This window comes from Orbicella franksi, chromosome 2, assembly GCF_964199315.1.
Source record: "Orbicella franksi chromosome 2, jaOrbFran1.1, whole genome shotgun sequence".
Classification (NCBI taxonomy): Eukaryota; Metazoa; Cnidaria; class Anthozoa; order Scleractinia; family Merulinidae; genus Orbicella; species Orbicella franksi.
In genome coordinates, this window is record NC_138146.1 from 21,245,124 (window position 1) to 21,261,952 (window position 16,829).

At 37.8% G+C, this 16,829-nt stretch overlaps 2 protein-coding genes across 2 annotated transcripts in view; one reads left to right on the top strand and one right to left on the bottom strand.

Moving 5' to 3' along the window:
• Positions 1 to 14,090, bottom strand: part of LOC145478614 (uncharacterized) — a 22,565-nt gene extending 8,475 nt beyond the window's left edge. The window contains exons 1-20 of the mRNA XM_081456709.1: positions 13,660 to 14,090; positions 12,462 to 12,554; positions 11,733 to 11,911; positions 11,117 to 11,201; positions 10,476 to 10,574; positions 10,049 to 10,102; positions 8,814 to 8,894; positions 8,386 to 8,460; positions 7,369 to 7,452; positions 6,169 to 6,234; positions 5,476 to 5,570; positions 4,976 to 5,031; positions 4,496 to 4,608; positions 3,824 to 3,973; positions 3,021 to 3,162; positions 2,283 to 2,460; positions 1,742 to 1,831; positions 1,391 to 1,514; positions 1,214 to 1,284; positions 103 to 178 (exon numbers count right to left, since the gene is read on the bottom strand). Of these exons, the coding sequence (XP_081312835.1) occupies positions 103 to 178; positions 1,214 to 1,284; positions 1,391 to 1,514; positions 1,742 to 1,831; positions 2,283 to 2,460; positions 3,021 to 3,162; positions 3,824 to 3,973; positions 4,496 to 4,608; positions 4,976 to 5,031; positions 5,476 to 5,570; positions 6,169 to 6,234; positions 7,369 to 7,452; positions 8,386 to 8,460; positions 8,814 to 8,894; positions 10,049 to 10,102; positions 10,476 to 10,574; positions 11,117 to 11,201; positions 11,733 to 11,911; positions 12,462 to 12,554; positions 13,660 to 13,812 (2,064 nt within the window). The 5' untranslated portion in view covers positions 13,813 to 14,090. The remainder of the gene's footprint in view (positions 1 to 102; positions 179 to 1,213; positions 1,285 to 1,390; positions 1,515 to 1,741; positions 1,832 to 2,282; positions 2,461 to 3,020; positions 3,163 to 3,823; positions 3,974 to 4,495; positions 4,609 to 4,975; positions 5,032 to 5,475; positions 5,571 to 6,168; positions 6,235 to 7,368; positions 7,453 to 8,385; positions 8,461 to 8,813; positions 8,895 to 10,048; positions 10,103 to 10,475; positions 10,575 to 11,116; positions 11,202 to 11,732; positions 11,912 to 12,461; positions 12,555 to 13,659) is intronic.
• A 94-nt stretch (positions 14,091 to 14,184) lies between these two features.
• LOC145468705 (transmembrane protein 230-like) lies at positions 14,185 to 16,128 on the top strand. Its single transcript, XM_081452409.1, has 3 exons — positions 14,185 to 14,367; positions 14,900 to 15,022; positions 15,279 to 16,128. Exons 1-3 carry the CDS (start codon positions 14,293 to 14,295, stop codon positions 15,414 to 15,416), a joined length of 336 nt encoding a protein of 111 aa, XP_081308535.1. The 5' UTR covers positions 14,185 to 14,292; the 3' UTR covers positions 15,417 to 16,128.
• Positions 16,129 to 16,829: the final 701 nt, after the last annotated feature.

The window sequence follows — 16,829 nt, forward strand, 5'->3', positions numbered from 1 at the left end:
TAGGCAAACAAAGCCTGGCCGTGAATTACAAGACAAGGCTACAGCAGTGTTTTAAAATGTCTGGTTTGTTTGTGGTTTTGTGGTCTTACTAACTACGCTCACCTGCAATTTAGCCAAGATTTTTCCAAGTCTCTCATCTTGTTCTTTTAAAGCTTCGTCTGTTTCGGCCGCCAAACGTCTAAGATGTAAGAACGGGCAAGTTATTTTAACAGATATCACCAACACTGAGAAGCACTGGGAAATACACAATGGAAACCCCTTGAATGAACCTGGATCATCAAATGGAAATGTATGCATATGTACACATTTCGTTCAAGTGTTTGAAAATCATACGCGCGTCAAATTCAAAATTAGCTTTTCCAATGCATGGAGAAAAGAAAGGACAGAATAGGAAAGAAGGAATGAAGGGAAAGAGGGAGGGATGGACGGAAAGAGGGAAGGTAATGCAATAATGGGAAGAAATGAGACAGGGAGAAAAAGGAGTGAGGAAGAGAGGAAGGGAAGGAGGGAAGAGTAGGGTAGGGAGAAGATGATGCAGGCTGGGCAGCGGTGTGAGAGAGGGGAAAGAAAGAAAGAAAGGAAGGAATAAAGTGAAGGAGGGAGGAGAAAATGACAATGAAACAAAGGATGGAAGCTAGGAAACAATTGAACAATTTTAGTCATATTTACGAGGTCGTTTCAAACCTAGGCTCGATTTCTACCGCTCTCTTGAGTCTGGTCTTCGTTCCTCAACAAAAAACAGTACAACAAAATAGAGAGGTAAAGAGAAGAAGGGCCAGCCCGCATCGCTTAGAATTCTGAAAGTGCAGGAAATTCTGAAACAAAGTGCAGGAAAAATGATTGCAACTGATTAGCCGAAGGACATCATCCTCGCTCTGATTGGTTTAAGCACGGTTAATGAGCTTGTTGAATCAGACACCAAGCTCAGGAAACGCTTAAGTGACAACGGAAGTAACGCCAAAACTTTAAAAAGATTAAGACGAAATCCGATAGGAAATCGAGTAATTTCAGCTATTAATCGACAAACACCTTGTACAAGAATAATTTTAGTTTTTGACATATGGTGTGGTTAGAAACGATTCTTTTTTTTGAGAAGACATTTAACTTAGTCGCACAAAAAGTTTGCGAAATGATGTACATAATCTTGGTACAAAGTTTTTGTCCACTTGTTACTCGAACTTCCGGTGGATTCTTTCTTAACACTATAATTCACCTTCTCAAGTCTTCTAAAGCAGCTTGATGTTCAGCCTCGATTTTCTTCACTTCAGCTTGATATTCGATGTTCTGTTTTGAAAGAACAAAATGTTATTATCGCTTTATCAGTACCTACCGAAACATCTTCAGAAAAACAGGATAGACATTACAAAGTCTTGTAATGCAGTCTCCTAACCTGAACCCTTGTGAGGGTTTTCATGGCCTCAGGGTCATTCTGGGATTGCTCTTCTCGCTCTTTTTCCATTTGTTGCCTTAGTTCAGCAAGTCTAGCTCGGCGGGTTGCAAGGCGTTGCTCCAATCTATGGGGATAAAACTTCGAACACGTTAGTGGAAAGAATCTCTACGTTACAGGAAAATTTAGATAACAGCTAGAAAGAAGACCAATCTGAATGCGCGTTCAGTTGAGCTTTTCTTTGGCAATATGCTGTGAGAGGCAGTGACTGCTGTGGGGGTTACCGCAGTTAAAACAGGAACACAATCAGTGACGGACATGTCACTGTTCATGGACAATAGTGTATAAACAAACCTTTTCTGTTGTCTCAGCCTGGTCATCTGCAAATGGTCATTTAGCGCTATCATGTTTTGTTCGTGTTCTAGCATCACCTGTTTGCGTAAGCTGAAGAAAAAAAAACCCCGAAATGTCCACAATTAAGTTGTAGTCATGATAAACCTGTTTTCCCTCACCGTTCCTTTAGATACTTAAATAGCTCCACAGAGTCGCTATAAGATTTCAAATAAGGCAGTAACCGTAGACAATGGTAAGATCGCTCTGGAGAATATACTAGTTAATCTATTAACGGCGAGTGTGTATACCAAGAAAATAAAACTGACGTGTGGGATATTCCATGGTATACCAAGAGAAAGCGTTGCTTAACTATTTCATGCCACGCCATAGAAAATACAGTGGCCAACAAACTCAGTGCGGAATACGCGCAGCGCACGATGGGAAGGTAGCATGCAATGACGGCATTCAAGTGTACAACGGCCTTTCTGTATTCTGATTGGCTGTATTTTCTATGGCACGGCATAAAAATGGATATGTTCACATTTCTGTTTTAAAAACGTACTCTTCAGCAAGTCCCGCTTGAGTGTTCAACACTTGTTTAATGGCTTTCTCTTGTTCTGCAACCAGCTGACTCTGCTCGGCTTGTTGTCTTTCCATGTCTCTCTCCCATCTCTTCTTTCTTTCTTCCAGTTTTTCTTGAATCATTGCTCGCTGCCTCTCGCGCTCTCGGGTCTTCCTCTCTTAAGATACAATGAAAAGTTATCTATGAGCAGCAGTTCTTTATCCTGTCAGGCACCAAGCACATTCATTTTCGCGTGTGGCATTTATCCACTTGTAACAACTAAGTATACAGGCGTGACATGCCAACAATCAAATCATGCAGATGGTCGGCAACGACAATAACAAAACTGCAGTTTACTTAATGATATTTTCGCAGTTGTGAAGAAGCACTTGGCAGTTTAAAGTGGATCAAACCTACTAGTGATGACAACTGAAACTACTTAGGCCCAGGTCAAACGTCTAACTTCACATGAGACGAACTAAAGTGCAATTTGAGTACGGATAGAACGTGCTGGTCGATCAAATTCAGTCGGACGAACTGGGTTGCAAACATCGAACTTATCATGACCTAATTCGCTCAGTTTAGTTCGTCTCATGTGACGATCGACGTTTGACTTAGGCCTTACTTACTTAAGTTGCCTTTCAACTACGAAAAAAGTGGTTGCAGTTGCACTTTCTCCATAAACAATTTATTTCACGTACAGATTATCACAGTTACTGTGATAGAAAGGAGACAAACCATTAGACTCCTTGAGGTCTTCCAAATGCTTAGTCATCAGTTTCTCAGCTTCCTTTGACGACAAATGCGCTTCCTTTCTAATCTGTTCAAACAAGGCTTCCTCTCTTTCTTGCAAATTTCGCTGTCTCTTTTCTTCTAATTTCTGAAGTTTAATTATGACAACAAACAGAAAGCAGTCTAGTTAGATAAACGGATATTCCGCAATGAAAGACTCGTACCCCGCTCTGTATTCAGTGAGGTCAAAATTTGGCTGAGTGAAGAAGTGGAGTTCACTTTGCAAATTCCCGTTTAGTACCCAAAGAGGTTCCTATCCACACTCCGAATTGCATACTGGCAACATGACAACTTGTGGATTCCTCCGAGTTATCATGCTCTTTTTAATAGAGCGATAAGAAATGGAAACTATGAAAATTTGCCAATCACAGACAGCACTGTCATAAAACCACACCCATTTAGGGATCACACGTAGATAAGGCAACGAGCAAACCTGCACTCGAAGCAAAAAACGTACAACAAGTGTGGAAAAAACTCGCATCAACGACACGTTTGCAGTGATTGGGTACATTAGTTAAATGCAACACCAAAATATTCTTGTGATTATTCTTCGCAATCAATCGAAAACAGTTAAAACGAAAGGAAATGATAACTGTTGAATAACTTGTACTTAGCTCCAACGCAGACACTCTTCCTCCAACCTCATTCCCAGGGTCTCTCTTCTTCCTGCCCCCTTGAAAACGAGGTTAACTCTTTGTCATGTGTTGGTGACAAGCCCAGGAGGCTAACTTCCTAATCCAACAACTTGCCTGTCTGAGGTTATTGAATTCCTGTACTTCTGAATCATCAGCCTTGTCTTCCTCTTCTTCCCTTGCAACTTGTTGCTGCACTCTCAGTTTGTGGCTTGACTCCAGGAAGTCTTCAGCTGTCATTTCACCTTCACTGATCAACTGACTGGCCTATAATAACCACAAAGAGAAAAAAATGATTAGCTTTTGAAGTGGGTTCATTAGAAGGCTTTAAGACTGGTTTACACTTCTGAGATACCTACAAGCCTAAGCCAGCGCAAGCATAAGCACAAGAACCCAGGTCAACTAAGCATAAGCACAGAAAAAAGAAACACTGGGTTTCTCGATATTTGGAGCAGGAAGGAAAGAAATGGAGGGAATTCAAATTACAGACGCACTGTAAGAAACACACTTTTAGGGGGCTAGTGACAATGACTTTCGGGGTAGTCCATCATAGGTAGTGCACGCCTAAAGGGTAAGCCCTGTTTTCCTAACACCCTGTCTTGGAGTCCGGTTTTTTTCTTCCTTGGAGCCCTGGAGTCTAATTCTTAACAACCCTGAGCTACAGAGACTGTAGTTTTTGTCATCCGGAAGATGGGATTACAAACAGAGAAATGAGAAATGCGGCAACAAACACAGTTCCTTGGCTTTGTTCTTCAGGGATCCACAAACACACATTTGTCATTTACTTGCCTTTCTTTCAAAATCCTCCTTTTCTGCTGCTTGTTCCATCTCTAGTTTTCTCATTCTTTGTTCCCGCTTTCTTTTCAGTTTCTCATTCAAATCATTTTGACTCTTAAGGATAGCTGTAAGAAAATGCAATTATTACTCATAACGTTTAGGTTTGCATGTTCCATAAGTTTTATAATATAATTTTCTCCTTACAACATACAACAGTCATAATCCACTAATAAATACTGGAAGTAATTTTACATTTAAGTTTATGATGTGCACGGTACAACAACCTTTTTTTATCTCAAAATACAGTGAGAACCATGGCAACACTGGAAACCGTGAGTAAAACCTCAAAAACGGCAAGGAGATATCACAAGGCAAATATTGAAAGGACTAGGCTGTATAGGACTAAACTGAAAGGTAATTGTAAGTACTGTAACCCTTTTAGCGTAACACCATACTGTTTTAAGTTGATGCATGGTGTTTAAGAGTACAAACCTTGTTGGTGTTTCTCTTCTAAGACTCGAAGATCTTGTTCATATTCCTCCATAATCCTTTGAATCAAACACATACAATAACAGTTTAAAATAGTAAACATCAACACATACTTTCTTCACAGATTTTCTCTTTCAGATCAATTAACATTTAATCAGTCTCTCTCTTCTCCTCAGAGCCATCTGCTACTGTCTGCATCCCCCTTCCAAAGAAAAATGGGGAGGAGGAGAAATGAGTGCAGATGTACTGTACAGAGACTCTCAGAACCAATTCCAGAGATAATAGGGAGCAGATCAATGGTAAAGATGAAACAACGCACTCTCGCCTTTCAATCTTTCCATCACTATAGAAAAACCTTGAGAAAAGGAATACTTGCTGCCTAAATTGATGTCTTGATTTTCTTTTTACCAAACCTGGTTGCAAGCAAAGAGCAGTTTTCTAGAGATTGAAATCTTGTTTAGATAATTTTTGTACTTTAGTGCGTACTTCAATAACACTAATACCTCTCTTTTTGGTCTTCCAGAAGCTTTCCTCTTTTGGATAGAACATCCAAATTATTCTGTGGTAGCTTCAACCTTTCACCAAAATCCTCTTTTTCCTAAAAATTTATCACAATGGTCCTTTAAGAAAACAAACCAAGTAGAACGAGTACTATCGATACAAGTGTATAAGGAATACATGAAGGCCTAGAGAGATATGGAATTTTTCTTTGATTGCTTAACACAATTGCAAGGCAATGAAAGGAATGAGGTACTGAGTTTAATGTGAGATGATCAAAAAATTTCATATCTCATGCAGCCATGTATTATTTAGCTCATTACATAAGTGTACAGCACAAAAAAGAAAATTTCAGTGATTTTCAAGGATTTCCAAGCATTTTTCTGAAGATGTTTTAAAGTAGTTTGAGAGGTTCTCCAAAGTAACTTTCAAGAACATTTTCCACCTTTTCCCAAACAATTATGAAGATGATGAAAGATTTCCAATGACTGCCCAGGATGTCCAAGAAAGATCTGAAGATCTTTTAACTACAACAGTATATATCAACATTGATCAGTTCATGAAACAAAGCAAAGGCGTTAAAAATCGTTACATCATCTGTATATTATTGTAATTTTATGTGTGGCAATGACAAGTTTTCTCAGTGGTGGAAATCCTTACAAAACGTAATATTAACTTATTTTTATTAGTTTACTAACCTCTTGATTATCAGCAGCTCTCTGTTGAGCAAGTGCTTGTCTTCGAGCAAGTCTTTCATGCAAAACCTATGTAATAAAACAGCAGTCAATAAACAGCAGTGTTATCCTGCTAACAAGCCAATAAATAAAAAACCAACCAGATAAAAAAGTTAGATGAAGGCAACATGGCCTAGTGGTTAGGTTGCTGGTTTTGTAAGCCAGAGGTCCCTATTTCAAATCCTCTCTCTGCCACTAGATGGCTTTGTGTTTGGTGGTCCCAGATTCAACTCCTCCATGTCTTGTAAATAGCCAACTGGTCAGCCTCCAACCAGTTGGGATTCTTAAAAAGTGTTCAGTTCTATATAAATACAATATTTGTTTCTTCATTTATCGTGTCTGCAATTAGCACAGTGCTCAGTGCTATTAAAACACTTTGAAACTAAAATAAAGTGATTTATTTGTATTTTTTTTACATGAGTACTTCTTAAAAGGGAAATGTTGACTTTAAGATTTTACGTTCTGATCTTTCCATGCTATGAGATGGCCGTCAAAAGTTTTTGGTTCCATTTCATGCACTGGTTTGCTCATGTTTACATGTTCCATATATATCAGGGATGTCATCAACTTTTGGGTCACCTGTAGCCTGGTTCTCCACAACCGTACCAGACTTGTTATTTTGTGGATGAATTATATCACCAACAAGCAATTTCACTCATAGCATCAAGGGAAAATTCCAAATTGAATGAGAAAGACCATGTGATTACTTATTAATACTATAAACATGAAAACATTTACATGGAGGAAGTGCTGGAAGACCTCTCTTGAAGCCATTTTTTCTCATTCAAGAACTTTTTTCAAAGTTTGTGCACAAAATTTTCATCATCATTTTACGTAATATCATTGGCTTAGAAAATTTCCTATTGTCTTTCAGCCAATCATAATCCAGAATTATGATGTGTAATTTGCACTGGTGTTACACTTTTTGCACTGGTGTTACATTTGAACTGCACTGCTCTCAGCCAATCAGAGGCGAGTAATTTTTTCACGTATATTATTAATACAGAAATCATGTAAAGTATTTTAACCTGGAAACCAGCCACCCACTGATATAAACGCTGTTGTTTGATAGAGTAACATGATTAACTATCATCTACACTGGTCCCTATTTTCCTGGCCATTCACTGACTTTCGAGTCAAACACCATTAAAATCTGTAGCTTACCAGATTTTGCCGACTGGCCTCCTCAGCTAATCGTCTATCTACAGCAGCCATATTCATCATGAGTTTGGCAACAATCTGCTCTGCCTATAGTACATGTACAAAAAAGGAATGAACTTTTATCTTTTGTTCTCATCTTGGACATTTGTCAGCAATTTCAAGTGATGAAAAATTTCAACATTAAAACTGAGCATCAGATTCCAGCATTTTGGTAAGTCAAACATACAGTGCTCTTGGGCTTTTATGTATACATACTATGGTTACACTGCATGTGTTAAAGTGTGATACATCATAACTGCAAGTAATTACAGTTATATGTAATTGCCACAGGGACTGTTTCCAGTCACGAGTGGAGTGGAATTTTGATTTCTCAAAGCTTCACAGGGAACAAAAATTGGTTTGAGAAATCCATAGTTACAGCACTGCCATATATGGGCTATATAGGTATGTGCCGCTGCGAAGGGTATGGTTTTCAAAACAGTTTACTCTAGGATAGGGTACATAAATCAGAGCATTTGGGTCTAGGATAGGGTATCATTTTTTGCAAAACTGACTGGTTGGTTGAAGATTTTACCTAGAGTAAGGAAAACAGGAATTGCCACTCAAAAATATAAAAAAAATCAAACTGGCAAGTTTAAATTTACGCAAATCAGCCTCAACAGTGTTGATAGATTCGGGGACTTTACTCTAGTATAGGTTAGCAAAATTCAGCTGAACTAGCTCTGGTGTAGGCTAAGGGTTCCAGGGTCTCAGCAGCACATCCCCACCCAGAAATTCCCAAAGTACCCCCCCGGGGGTTTGAGTTCTTGGGAGGATAAGAAATTGTGGAGTTATGTTGCAAGATGTATGGTGTTACAAAATGTAGTCTAGCTGTTGCAGGGTTCAGGATATATTAAGAATCTTCACTATTTTGGGTAAAAGGAAGTAAAAATTTGACTACTGGTTTATGAATACTTATATATATATATATGAATAATATATATTAATAGTTGTTTATAAGGCCTTAAAAGTGTAACTCACCTCTTCTTCCGAGAGTTCTGTGTTCTGCAAGAGATCTGTTCTTAATTTATCCTGAAGTTCCATTCTCTCTGAGGTCTGTTGATGATGCACACAGAAGTAAATGATTAGCAAATAAGTACTAAGGCAGAGAACATTGCTCAATAACCATCACCATCTTTTAAGACTTGTACACTAGTAAAGACATTTATCACGAGAAAGATAAATTAAATGCAGTACACTACATACTGTATTTAATTGTTATGGGTAGGTAAAGGAAACAATCACGTTCACTGTAAGACTGTCTGAACAATCCTTATTTATGAATTCAGAGTATGCATGTAATATTCAATTGTTATGGGTAGGTAAAGGAAACAATCGCATTCACAGTTATTGTAAGACTGTCTGAACAATCATCATTTATGAATGCAGAGTATGCATGTAATATTTACCATTTTCTTGGAGTACTTGGAATGAAGACTCTCTATTGCTTGATCAAGTTCCACTGGATCTACAATGGTGTTTCTCAGCTCCTTTGGATTGAGAAAAAACCCAGTTTCAAACAAGAACTTAAGATAATTATAGACATAAATTTCACCAGCTTTCATTCATTCTTTTGATTTTTCCTGCACAGAAAGCAGCATAATACAACAACAACAACAACAACCTTTATTTCATGCCCAGAAAAATTTTACAATAAAAATAAATACATGCAATGTGAAAAAATAACAATGAAAAACAGAGCACAGCCACTTAGAAATAGCTAAGGCTAATCGAGCTAAGTGGCTGGGCCAAGTGGAAAAAATATTGCAATAAAGTTACAGAATATATGAAAAAAACAAAAAAAAAAAACACACAAAAAAAACAGGACACGATTTCATTCACACACACACACAGACACAGACACACATACAGAGAACGAAAAAGAAAAAAATGAATGTGCACACAAAAAAATGAAAAATTAAAGTACATCAATGTACCAGTCAGTAGTTGGAGATAATCAATTCTTTTAAGAGATTTTTGAAACAAGCACGACTCTTAGATTTAAGTGAGTCATCAATGGAATTCCAAACTTTAGCACCGAAAAAACGAATGTTAAATTTGCCGTAATTAGTCCTTGCTTTTGGCAGATAGTATGAGATCTTACTCGCCAGTCTGGTTTGACAATGATGCACTTTGTTGATACTCTTGAAGAAATTATCAAAAATTCTGCAACTCTAATTGATAACATTTTCTTTAATTCACTAGAGCACCATGCTATAAGTGGTAATATACTGTGTGGCATAACAGATCATTTGCCTAACTTTTTGATTATCACAAAGTTATCTAATAATAATTGCCCACTGTACGTAAAAGGTGCAGCAGTAACTGCAGTGGGCTTAGTAGCTGTAGGCCCTTTGTGCACATTGTAGGCCTATGGTAGGGTACATTTTTCATGTACAGCAAGCAGCACCATACTAAGCACCCACTACATGTAGAGGGTCCAATAGGTGAAAATTAAAGGGCCAATAGGCAGCTGTTAGTCCTAATTGCAGGTATTGCGGGCCAAAAGTATGAAAAAATTCCCCTATATATTGTAGGCATGCAATGTGTGCATAGGGTTGTGTAACTGAAGAGTTTTGCTGCACTGCTGGTCTGCTGTACTACCTGGTAATAGTAAGAGTGGCATGACCATTGTATACATTACCTGTTCTTCAGCTTTCATTTCCTCCTTTGCATTGCTGTCTATGTCTTCGATTGCCTGTATTAAACAAAAGAAATGATTTCTTGCAAGTGAATACATATGTGGTACATAATGTAAGCAGTTACAAAAGTAAATCCTGAAGAAAGAATTAAGGCTTGAACCTTAAAGCCTAAATTTTTTTCAGGTTGTGTTTTTGCAACTGCCTAGGATATGCACATAACTGTGACCTCCAATGTCTCTGAAAACTCATTTCACTTTTCACTTTTACACATATTCAGTGTTCTCCAAGCTACAGGTGAATACAAATACCAGGAGAAAAATGTAATACCACATTTTATAAATAAACTTTAGATGATGTAGCTGGTTGATAATAATTTGCAAGAACTGACCTAAACTAAGTAACATATATGCTGAACATCATATGTCTCACCTGCTCATACTTTGCAAGAGAATCTCTTCGAAATCCTTCACTTATTCTGGATTTACTCACTAAGAAGCTCAGAATCATCTTTAACAACTGCAGGAATGTCTACAGAATGTTAACAAAAAATCAGTGATTAAATCAAATCCTTCACAGAATTAATCTTCTTCTCATCATAACCGGGGTAAAGTTTCTACAATTGTGACATTACTGCACTTTTCAATAACAGGTGAACTCTGCTCAATTAATGGTTTAATGGTTTTGTGTTTCAATGCCATCAATCATCTTAGAAGATGTCTCAAGGAAAAAGGAAGTTAACTTCAAAGGGTTAAAAAGGTCATTTCTGTGGGTTATGGTCAGTAGATTTCCATTAAATTTGTTTGTTTTTTTTTTCAAAGGTTTATTGGTTGTCATCATAATGACTGACAGCAGCCAAAAATGTAATCATTAGTTAGGTTGTGAACTTCAGAGTTTGTGTGTTATTGAAAGATGCTGCAGCAATTTGACTGTGCAATTCTGTACATTACTGTTGCTGCAAAAATCATGACAGTGATAGATTTTCCAGCAATCATGTCATTGCTTGGATTAGCCTTGCAGTAGAGACAGTGTACTAAAAACGTTTTCAACATTCTGTGACAATGAACACACACCTCATTTTTCTGGAGTCTGAGACTGGTTTCCATGTTCTCAATGGCTTTGAAATCCTGCTTTTGAAGCTCAACTTCCATCTCTTCTCTAGAAAAAAAAAACATCTAACATAAATTATCAAGGGTTTCAAGTTCTGTTCAAAAAGCTTTGCCTGCCTGTGAAAACCAGTTGCCTTCAGGCTGAAAACATTACTGAAACCCCTGATTATAGTACAAATTAACTATAGCACAGTATTGTGAAACACTGTAACATGTATCCCTGCAAAATACCCCAAAAGCTCATTGGATACAGACAACATGTCCACAATGATAAAATTTCCTAAAGTTCCTTTAGGTCCAAAATATCGAAATGACATTTACATGATCCAGAGGACAACATTTACCAAAAAGAGGATGGCTTATTACATTGAATAATTATGCTGTGGCTATCAATATGCTATTATGTCAACAATCTGCAAGCCTGTCAGATTTTGTAAGTCAGAGTCATGCTCTCCTTTTTTCACTTTAAATTAATTCTGAGAAATGTTATTGGCACGTTGATTATTGGTCACTTGGACTTTACAATCTGGTAATATACAGTCATGTAGATGTACCCTTAAAGATCCTGAAGGAACCTTACCCAGAAGGTTTGCTCAGAGCATCAACAACTGATTGCTGATTATTGTCATTTTCTCCTGTCCATGCTGACTGACTATGAAGACTGCCAGTACTAAGATGAGTTGGTTCCATTTCTATGGCAACCTCAGCTGTGTTCTTGGTTGGCAAAGGCATTGGCGCAATCCTGTTACTTCCCATTTTCTGGTTAAGAATAAAAATAATGAAAGAAATACAATACAGTGGTGATCTTTAGCTAATGATTGTTTTTGAAAGCTAGAAAACAAGGTTGAGTACATGTAGTCTCATTTAAATAGTACAATTAGTACTCTTAACTTAAAGAGGGATATACCCCGGGGTTAACACTATCCTTTTGTATACCATTCTGACAGAAAAGGCCTTTAATTTGCATACCTTTTACTGAAAAAAGTACCTCTTACACATAGTACTTACACCCCTTTTCTAAATGCTGTTAATGAACAATAAAAGGAGCGGGAAGTTTTTCTTATCAAGAAGTTTAGTTAAAAAGCTTTGCCTACTGGGAAAACCAGTTGTTCTTCTGCTGAAAACGTTAATGAAACCCCTGCCTTTGGAAGATACAACCAACCTGTTTTACTGTAGATCCTAAAGTACAAATAGTGGGGCATTTCTTCTTGTTTTGCATTATTTTGTACTCTGTGGATTATAGTTAGATAAGGAACCACCAGTTCTAAGGAGTTGTTCTCAATTATGTACAAAATGAAGAGGAGTTTACCTTTCCAGATGTATCTTGCACATGTGCCTCATTTTCTACTTCAATTAGAATTGCGGCAGATTCAGACTTGCTTCTCCTTAGAGAGTATTGCTCCTAAAGAAAATGTGACAAAAAAATAATTTATATACGCAACAGTTCATGAAATCATTCACACAGCCATAAATGTTATCACTGATTCCCCACATTAACAACTGCCTCGCAAAGTGGAGGTTGGGTGCCTGAGGAATCCAGGAGCTTTCACTATCGTCATCCAACTCGATGGAGACCATTCCGATGGCTGGCAAATCCTGACAACCCAGTCATGAGCCCCCATGTGGAAGGGAGAAAAGCAGGCAATCATCACAGTGATAAAACAGTGGAAAGATAGGGAAGGACAAGGGACTCTGGGGAAACAACCTCTGAGCAGAGTCCCTGGGCTTGCGATTCAGATGCTTATGGAAGACACTGACTCAATGTACAAATTAAAATCATTCCCTACAAGAACTGAACCAATGGTCAGTTGATCAAGACAAAAGGCCTTCAGGAGAAACTAGAATTATTTTAGGTTGGAAAATATATTTGACTCAAAGAACCAAAGGCACTCTAATTACTGCCCAACCAGTCAAGAGCCTATCAACACCACCATTACGAGAAGACACCAGAAGTGGATTTGTGATAGCGTCATACGCTAAGGCTGGGTGAGAAGAACATAGCACGTCACACATTGGTGGATTGGAACCCACATTAGGCACATGGAACTGTGGCAGACCGAGAATCATGTGGCACAAAAGCATCCAAAAAGAGCTAATGGAGATCACCATGAGTTGGTGCACTAGGCCAAAAGAGCGGCTCAAGACTGACAGAGGTAGAAGGCAACTGTGGAAGCCCTATGCTCCCCATGGGAAAAAGAGGATGAGATATAAACCAGACAGGCTTGAAGGTGCTGCTCCCAAACACAATACATACAAGCTGAGGGGCATGGTGAATATAACACACATTTATTTAGATGTCAATTATTACAATAAACTGCAGACCAGGTGAAATACGCAATTAATTTTAAGCTTACATGTAGTTACACATTCGTCTGATCTTGCATGAAAGCAATGCAAATAGTGGAATTCAAATACATAGAAAATGACACAGAATAAAACAAATTATTTCAAGTACAATAACATTTAAGTATTGTGGGCAATAAGATAACTAAAATCGTATAGCCTACCTCTAATTCTCGTAGAATACAACGAGCTAACAGAAGGCCAAGGATGAATCCAACCAGAAGGCATAACAAAAACACCAAAAATACATATCCACCAAGAGTGTCCAGCTTCGCCACTCTGTCTACCACGGTAACAGAAAGGCACTCTCCGTCCATCTCTGTTTAGCTTTTGATCACAAATATCTTTGAAACCAAATTAACATTGATATCACGTAAAACATCGACGTATTTTTCGTGAGCTCGGTTTTCCGAATTTGGAGTTCACGGAACTTCTTTAGTTTACAAGGGAACCATGACAACATCTGCAAATCAAAGATTATGAACGAAAGTTATCACGAAACCACTCGTGAGAGCAAATTGTTTTCGATGATATTCCTAATCTAACTTTTTTGAACGAGAGTACAGCTTAGAAACAGAGTTTTTGACCGAAAATTTTCTCGTACCAACTTCTCTCGTTCCCAGATCTCCATGTTGTAGCTATTGACGAGGTCTGAAGGCGTGGTTGCACATACAGGTAAAATATTGACAAAGAAATCTACATTGTACCTTTATTTATTATACCCAAAACTTTCTTTAATTGCGTTTATCATTGATAACACCAAGCTGAAGTTGCTGCAAATTTGGGTGTAAGTTAAAATGCCTGCAACGAAGATCAGAACTCAAGTAAAATATCAGAAGATTTCTAACGATGATGGCTACATTGACGCACAGGTTTGTGACTCAGATTAAATTGATGCAAAGAAATCGAAAATGGAGCGAAAATTGTGAAATGGAATAACTGCAGCAACAGTAGCAACTTAAATCAAGCATGTGTAATATGCGAACATATTGAAATGCCGCAAACTTTTATGGTGGAGGATAAGTAAGCTTAAAAGTGTGCTCACTGAGGTTTACGTCAAAAGGACAGTTTCCAGTATAATGTGAACTCAGAAAGTTGTGTTGTCAATGATCAGCAGTTGTCACCATTGGTGAGGACATAAACTGCATTTATAATCTAAGATATATCTCCCAATTTTCATCTGGATCTCTGTGTGTCAAAAAGCAGCTAGCTGAATCAGAAATATACTCCACATAATTCTCCCAATTTTTTATCTACATATTTTGTCAACAAATTTTAGCTTTTAGCAGCATATTTTTAAGTATGTGCTCAGCTTGCTCCCTTTGGGAGTTCGGGTATACATTTAATTTTACACAGCCTCACGAGGCTCTGAACAGTGGTCTTTGTTTTTGATCTTTCTTTCAGTTTATCAAGCCACCCCCAAAGGTACCCTGGAAGGCATTAGTGTTGGCCTTTTTCTTATTCACCGTAGGAACGCTTTTACTTGTTTTTGGATCGTTGCTCTTTACAGGCTATTTTGATGTCAAGGTAAGGATTTTTTAAAGTCTGTTAAATATTTTTGATATTTCTGTGGTAAAAAGGTTTCTGCTTAATGATGACCCCCAATGATCATGTCAGAATTTTTTAATCCATAACATAAGTCTAAAATGACCGAAGAACCATGGCACACAGATTGAGATTCAGATTAGTCCAAGGATTTACTCACTGGGACTATAGTAAAATGTATCTTGAGGTTTTTAAAATTGTATTAACATTTCAATCTTCATTCTTCTTCTTTCAACAGTACGCTGATCGTACTTATCCACTGTTGATCCTGGGTTCCCTTATGTTCATCCCTGGTTTCTATCATGTCAGAATAGCATATTATGCTTGGAAAGGTTATAGAGGATATTCATTTGAAGATATTCCTGACTTTGATTGACTGCATGGTAATATATATGCGTCAGTACTGCTTCAAGTGTAAAGTTCAGCTCAGATCAGATCAGCTCCTGTGGCATCAGCAATGTTCAAGAATGAAAGAAATCAAATACATGGTTTGGATAACAGAGGAGAAAGAAAACAACGTGCCTCTTGCTGCCACTGCCAGAAATTCTGGAGAAAACAAATTTCACACCAGATAACTCGAAAAGACCACTATAGTGCTAAGAACATGTCTCCAATTTGGAGATCGTTGTATTTTGTTAGTCAATATAATTTGGTTTATGGCACATGGCAATAGCTTGGCAACTGGTTATTGATAAAGTAACAAAACAGTGTTTTTGTACATGAGTAAGTATAAGAACAACTAAAGATTACTTTGCAAGCTCAAGACTTCAATCAGTTGATTGTAAATACATGTAGAACGAAGGAAGATTCACGAGACAGTGTAGAAAGTGCACAAATATGCAGATATGAACTAGCTGTTTTAAAATGAACATCACTTATGCAACTACATGTATTTTGCTTTCAGTCCAGCTTAATGAAACCTTGTGAAGCCAACATAATAAAGGTACAGGTTGAGGTTGGACATGATAGTATGCTCTAAGAATAAGCCAGGCCCAGATGTTTGTTATTAGCTCATGCCAGACAAAACCAACATCATGCTGCTTTCCAAGTAAGACCAGAAGCCAACAGTGCTTTGTGTCTGTACACAACTCATCATTTATGTGTTAGTGCTGTGGTTGATAATATTTTATTTTTGTTTCATCATGGGACAGTGTTGAGGGAGAAAAGACTTGGTACAGTACCATATCAAAAATCATACCCCTATGTACAAAACATATTTCCTTACATTTTTTTTTTAGTAAGGAAGTGTTTTTGTATGTAATTTTTATCCCCCCCAACACTGTCCAAAAGGTGAAAACAAAGTACGTGAATCATGGGGGGCTAGTGGACTAGAGAGAATACTGGAATCAAGTGGGGAGGGGGGGTGGGAGGGGCACTGGGAGGTCAAGAGCCATAATCATTTAAGGAATTGGAGAGAATTTGAGATCAAAGGGGTGTAAGAATCCTAGTTAGAGTTCCAAAATGGAGGTTGGAAAGTAAAGGGGTTGCTGGATTAAATCAGTCAAGTCACTGGATTGTACATAAGGGTATTGGAGTTATAGAGAGGTTGGGAATAACAAGGGTGTTAGAGTCAGGATATGGGTTGAGAATATCAAGGGGGTATTGGATTTAGGGGGAGATTGGGAATTACAAGGAGGTATTAGCTAGATGGAGGTTAGAATAACAGAAAAATAATAGAGTGAGAGTAGAAAACTGGAGCTAGGGTTAGGATCAAGAGTATCAGCTGGTATTGGATTTAGAGGGTGATTTAGAGAGTTATTGTGAGTTACAGTGCCTATTTTAGTCAAAG

Coding starts and splice junctions, on each gene's coding strand:
- LOC145468705 (XM_081452409.1), top strand. CDS start 14,293: ATGCCTGCAACGAAGATCAGAACTCAAGTAAAATATCAGAAGATTTCT. Junction 14,368..14,899: donor ATGGCTACATTGACGCACAG/GTTTGTGACTCA, acceptor TCTTTCTTTCAG/TTTATCAAGCCACCCCCAAA. Junction 15,023..15,278: donor CAGGCTATTTTGATGTCAAG/GTAAGGATTTTT, acceptor TTCTTTCAACAG/TACGCTGATCGTACTTATCC.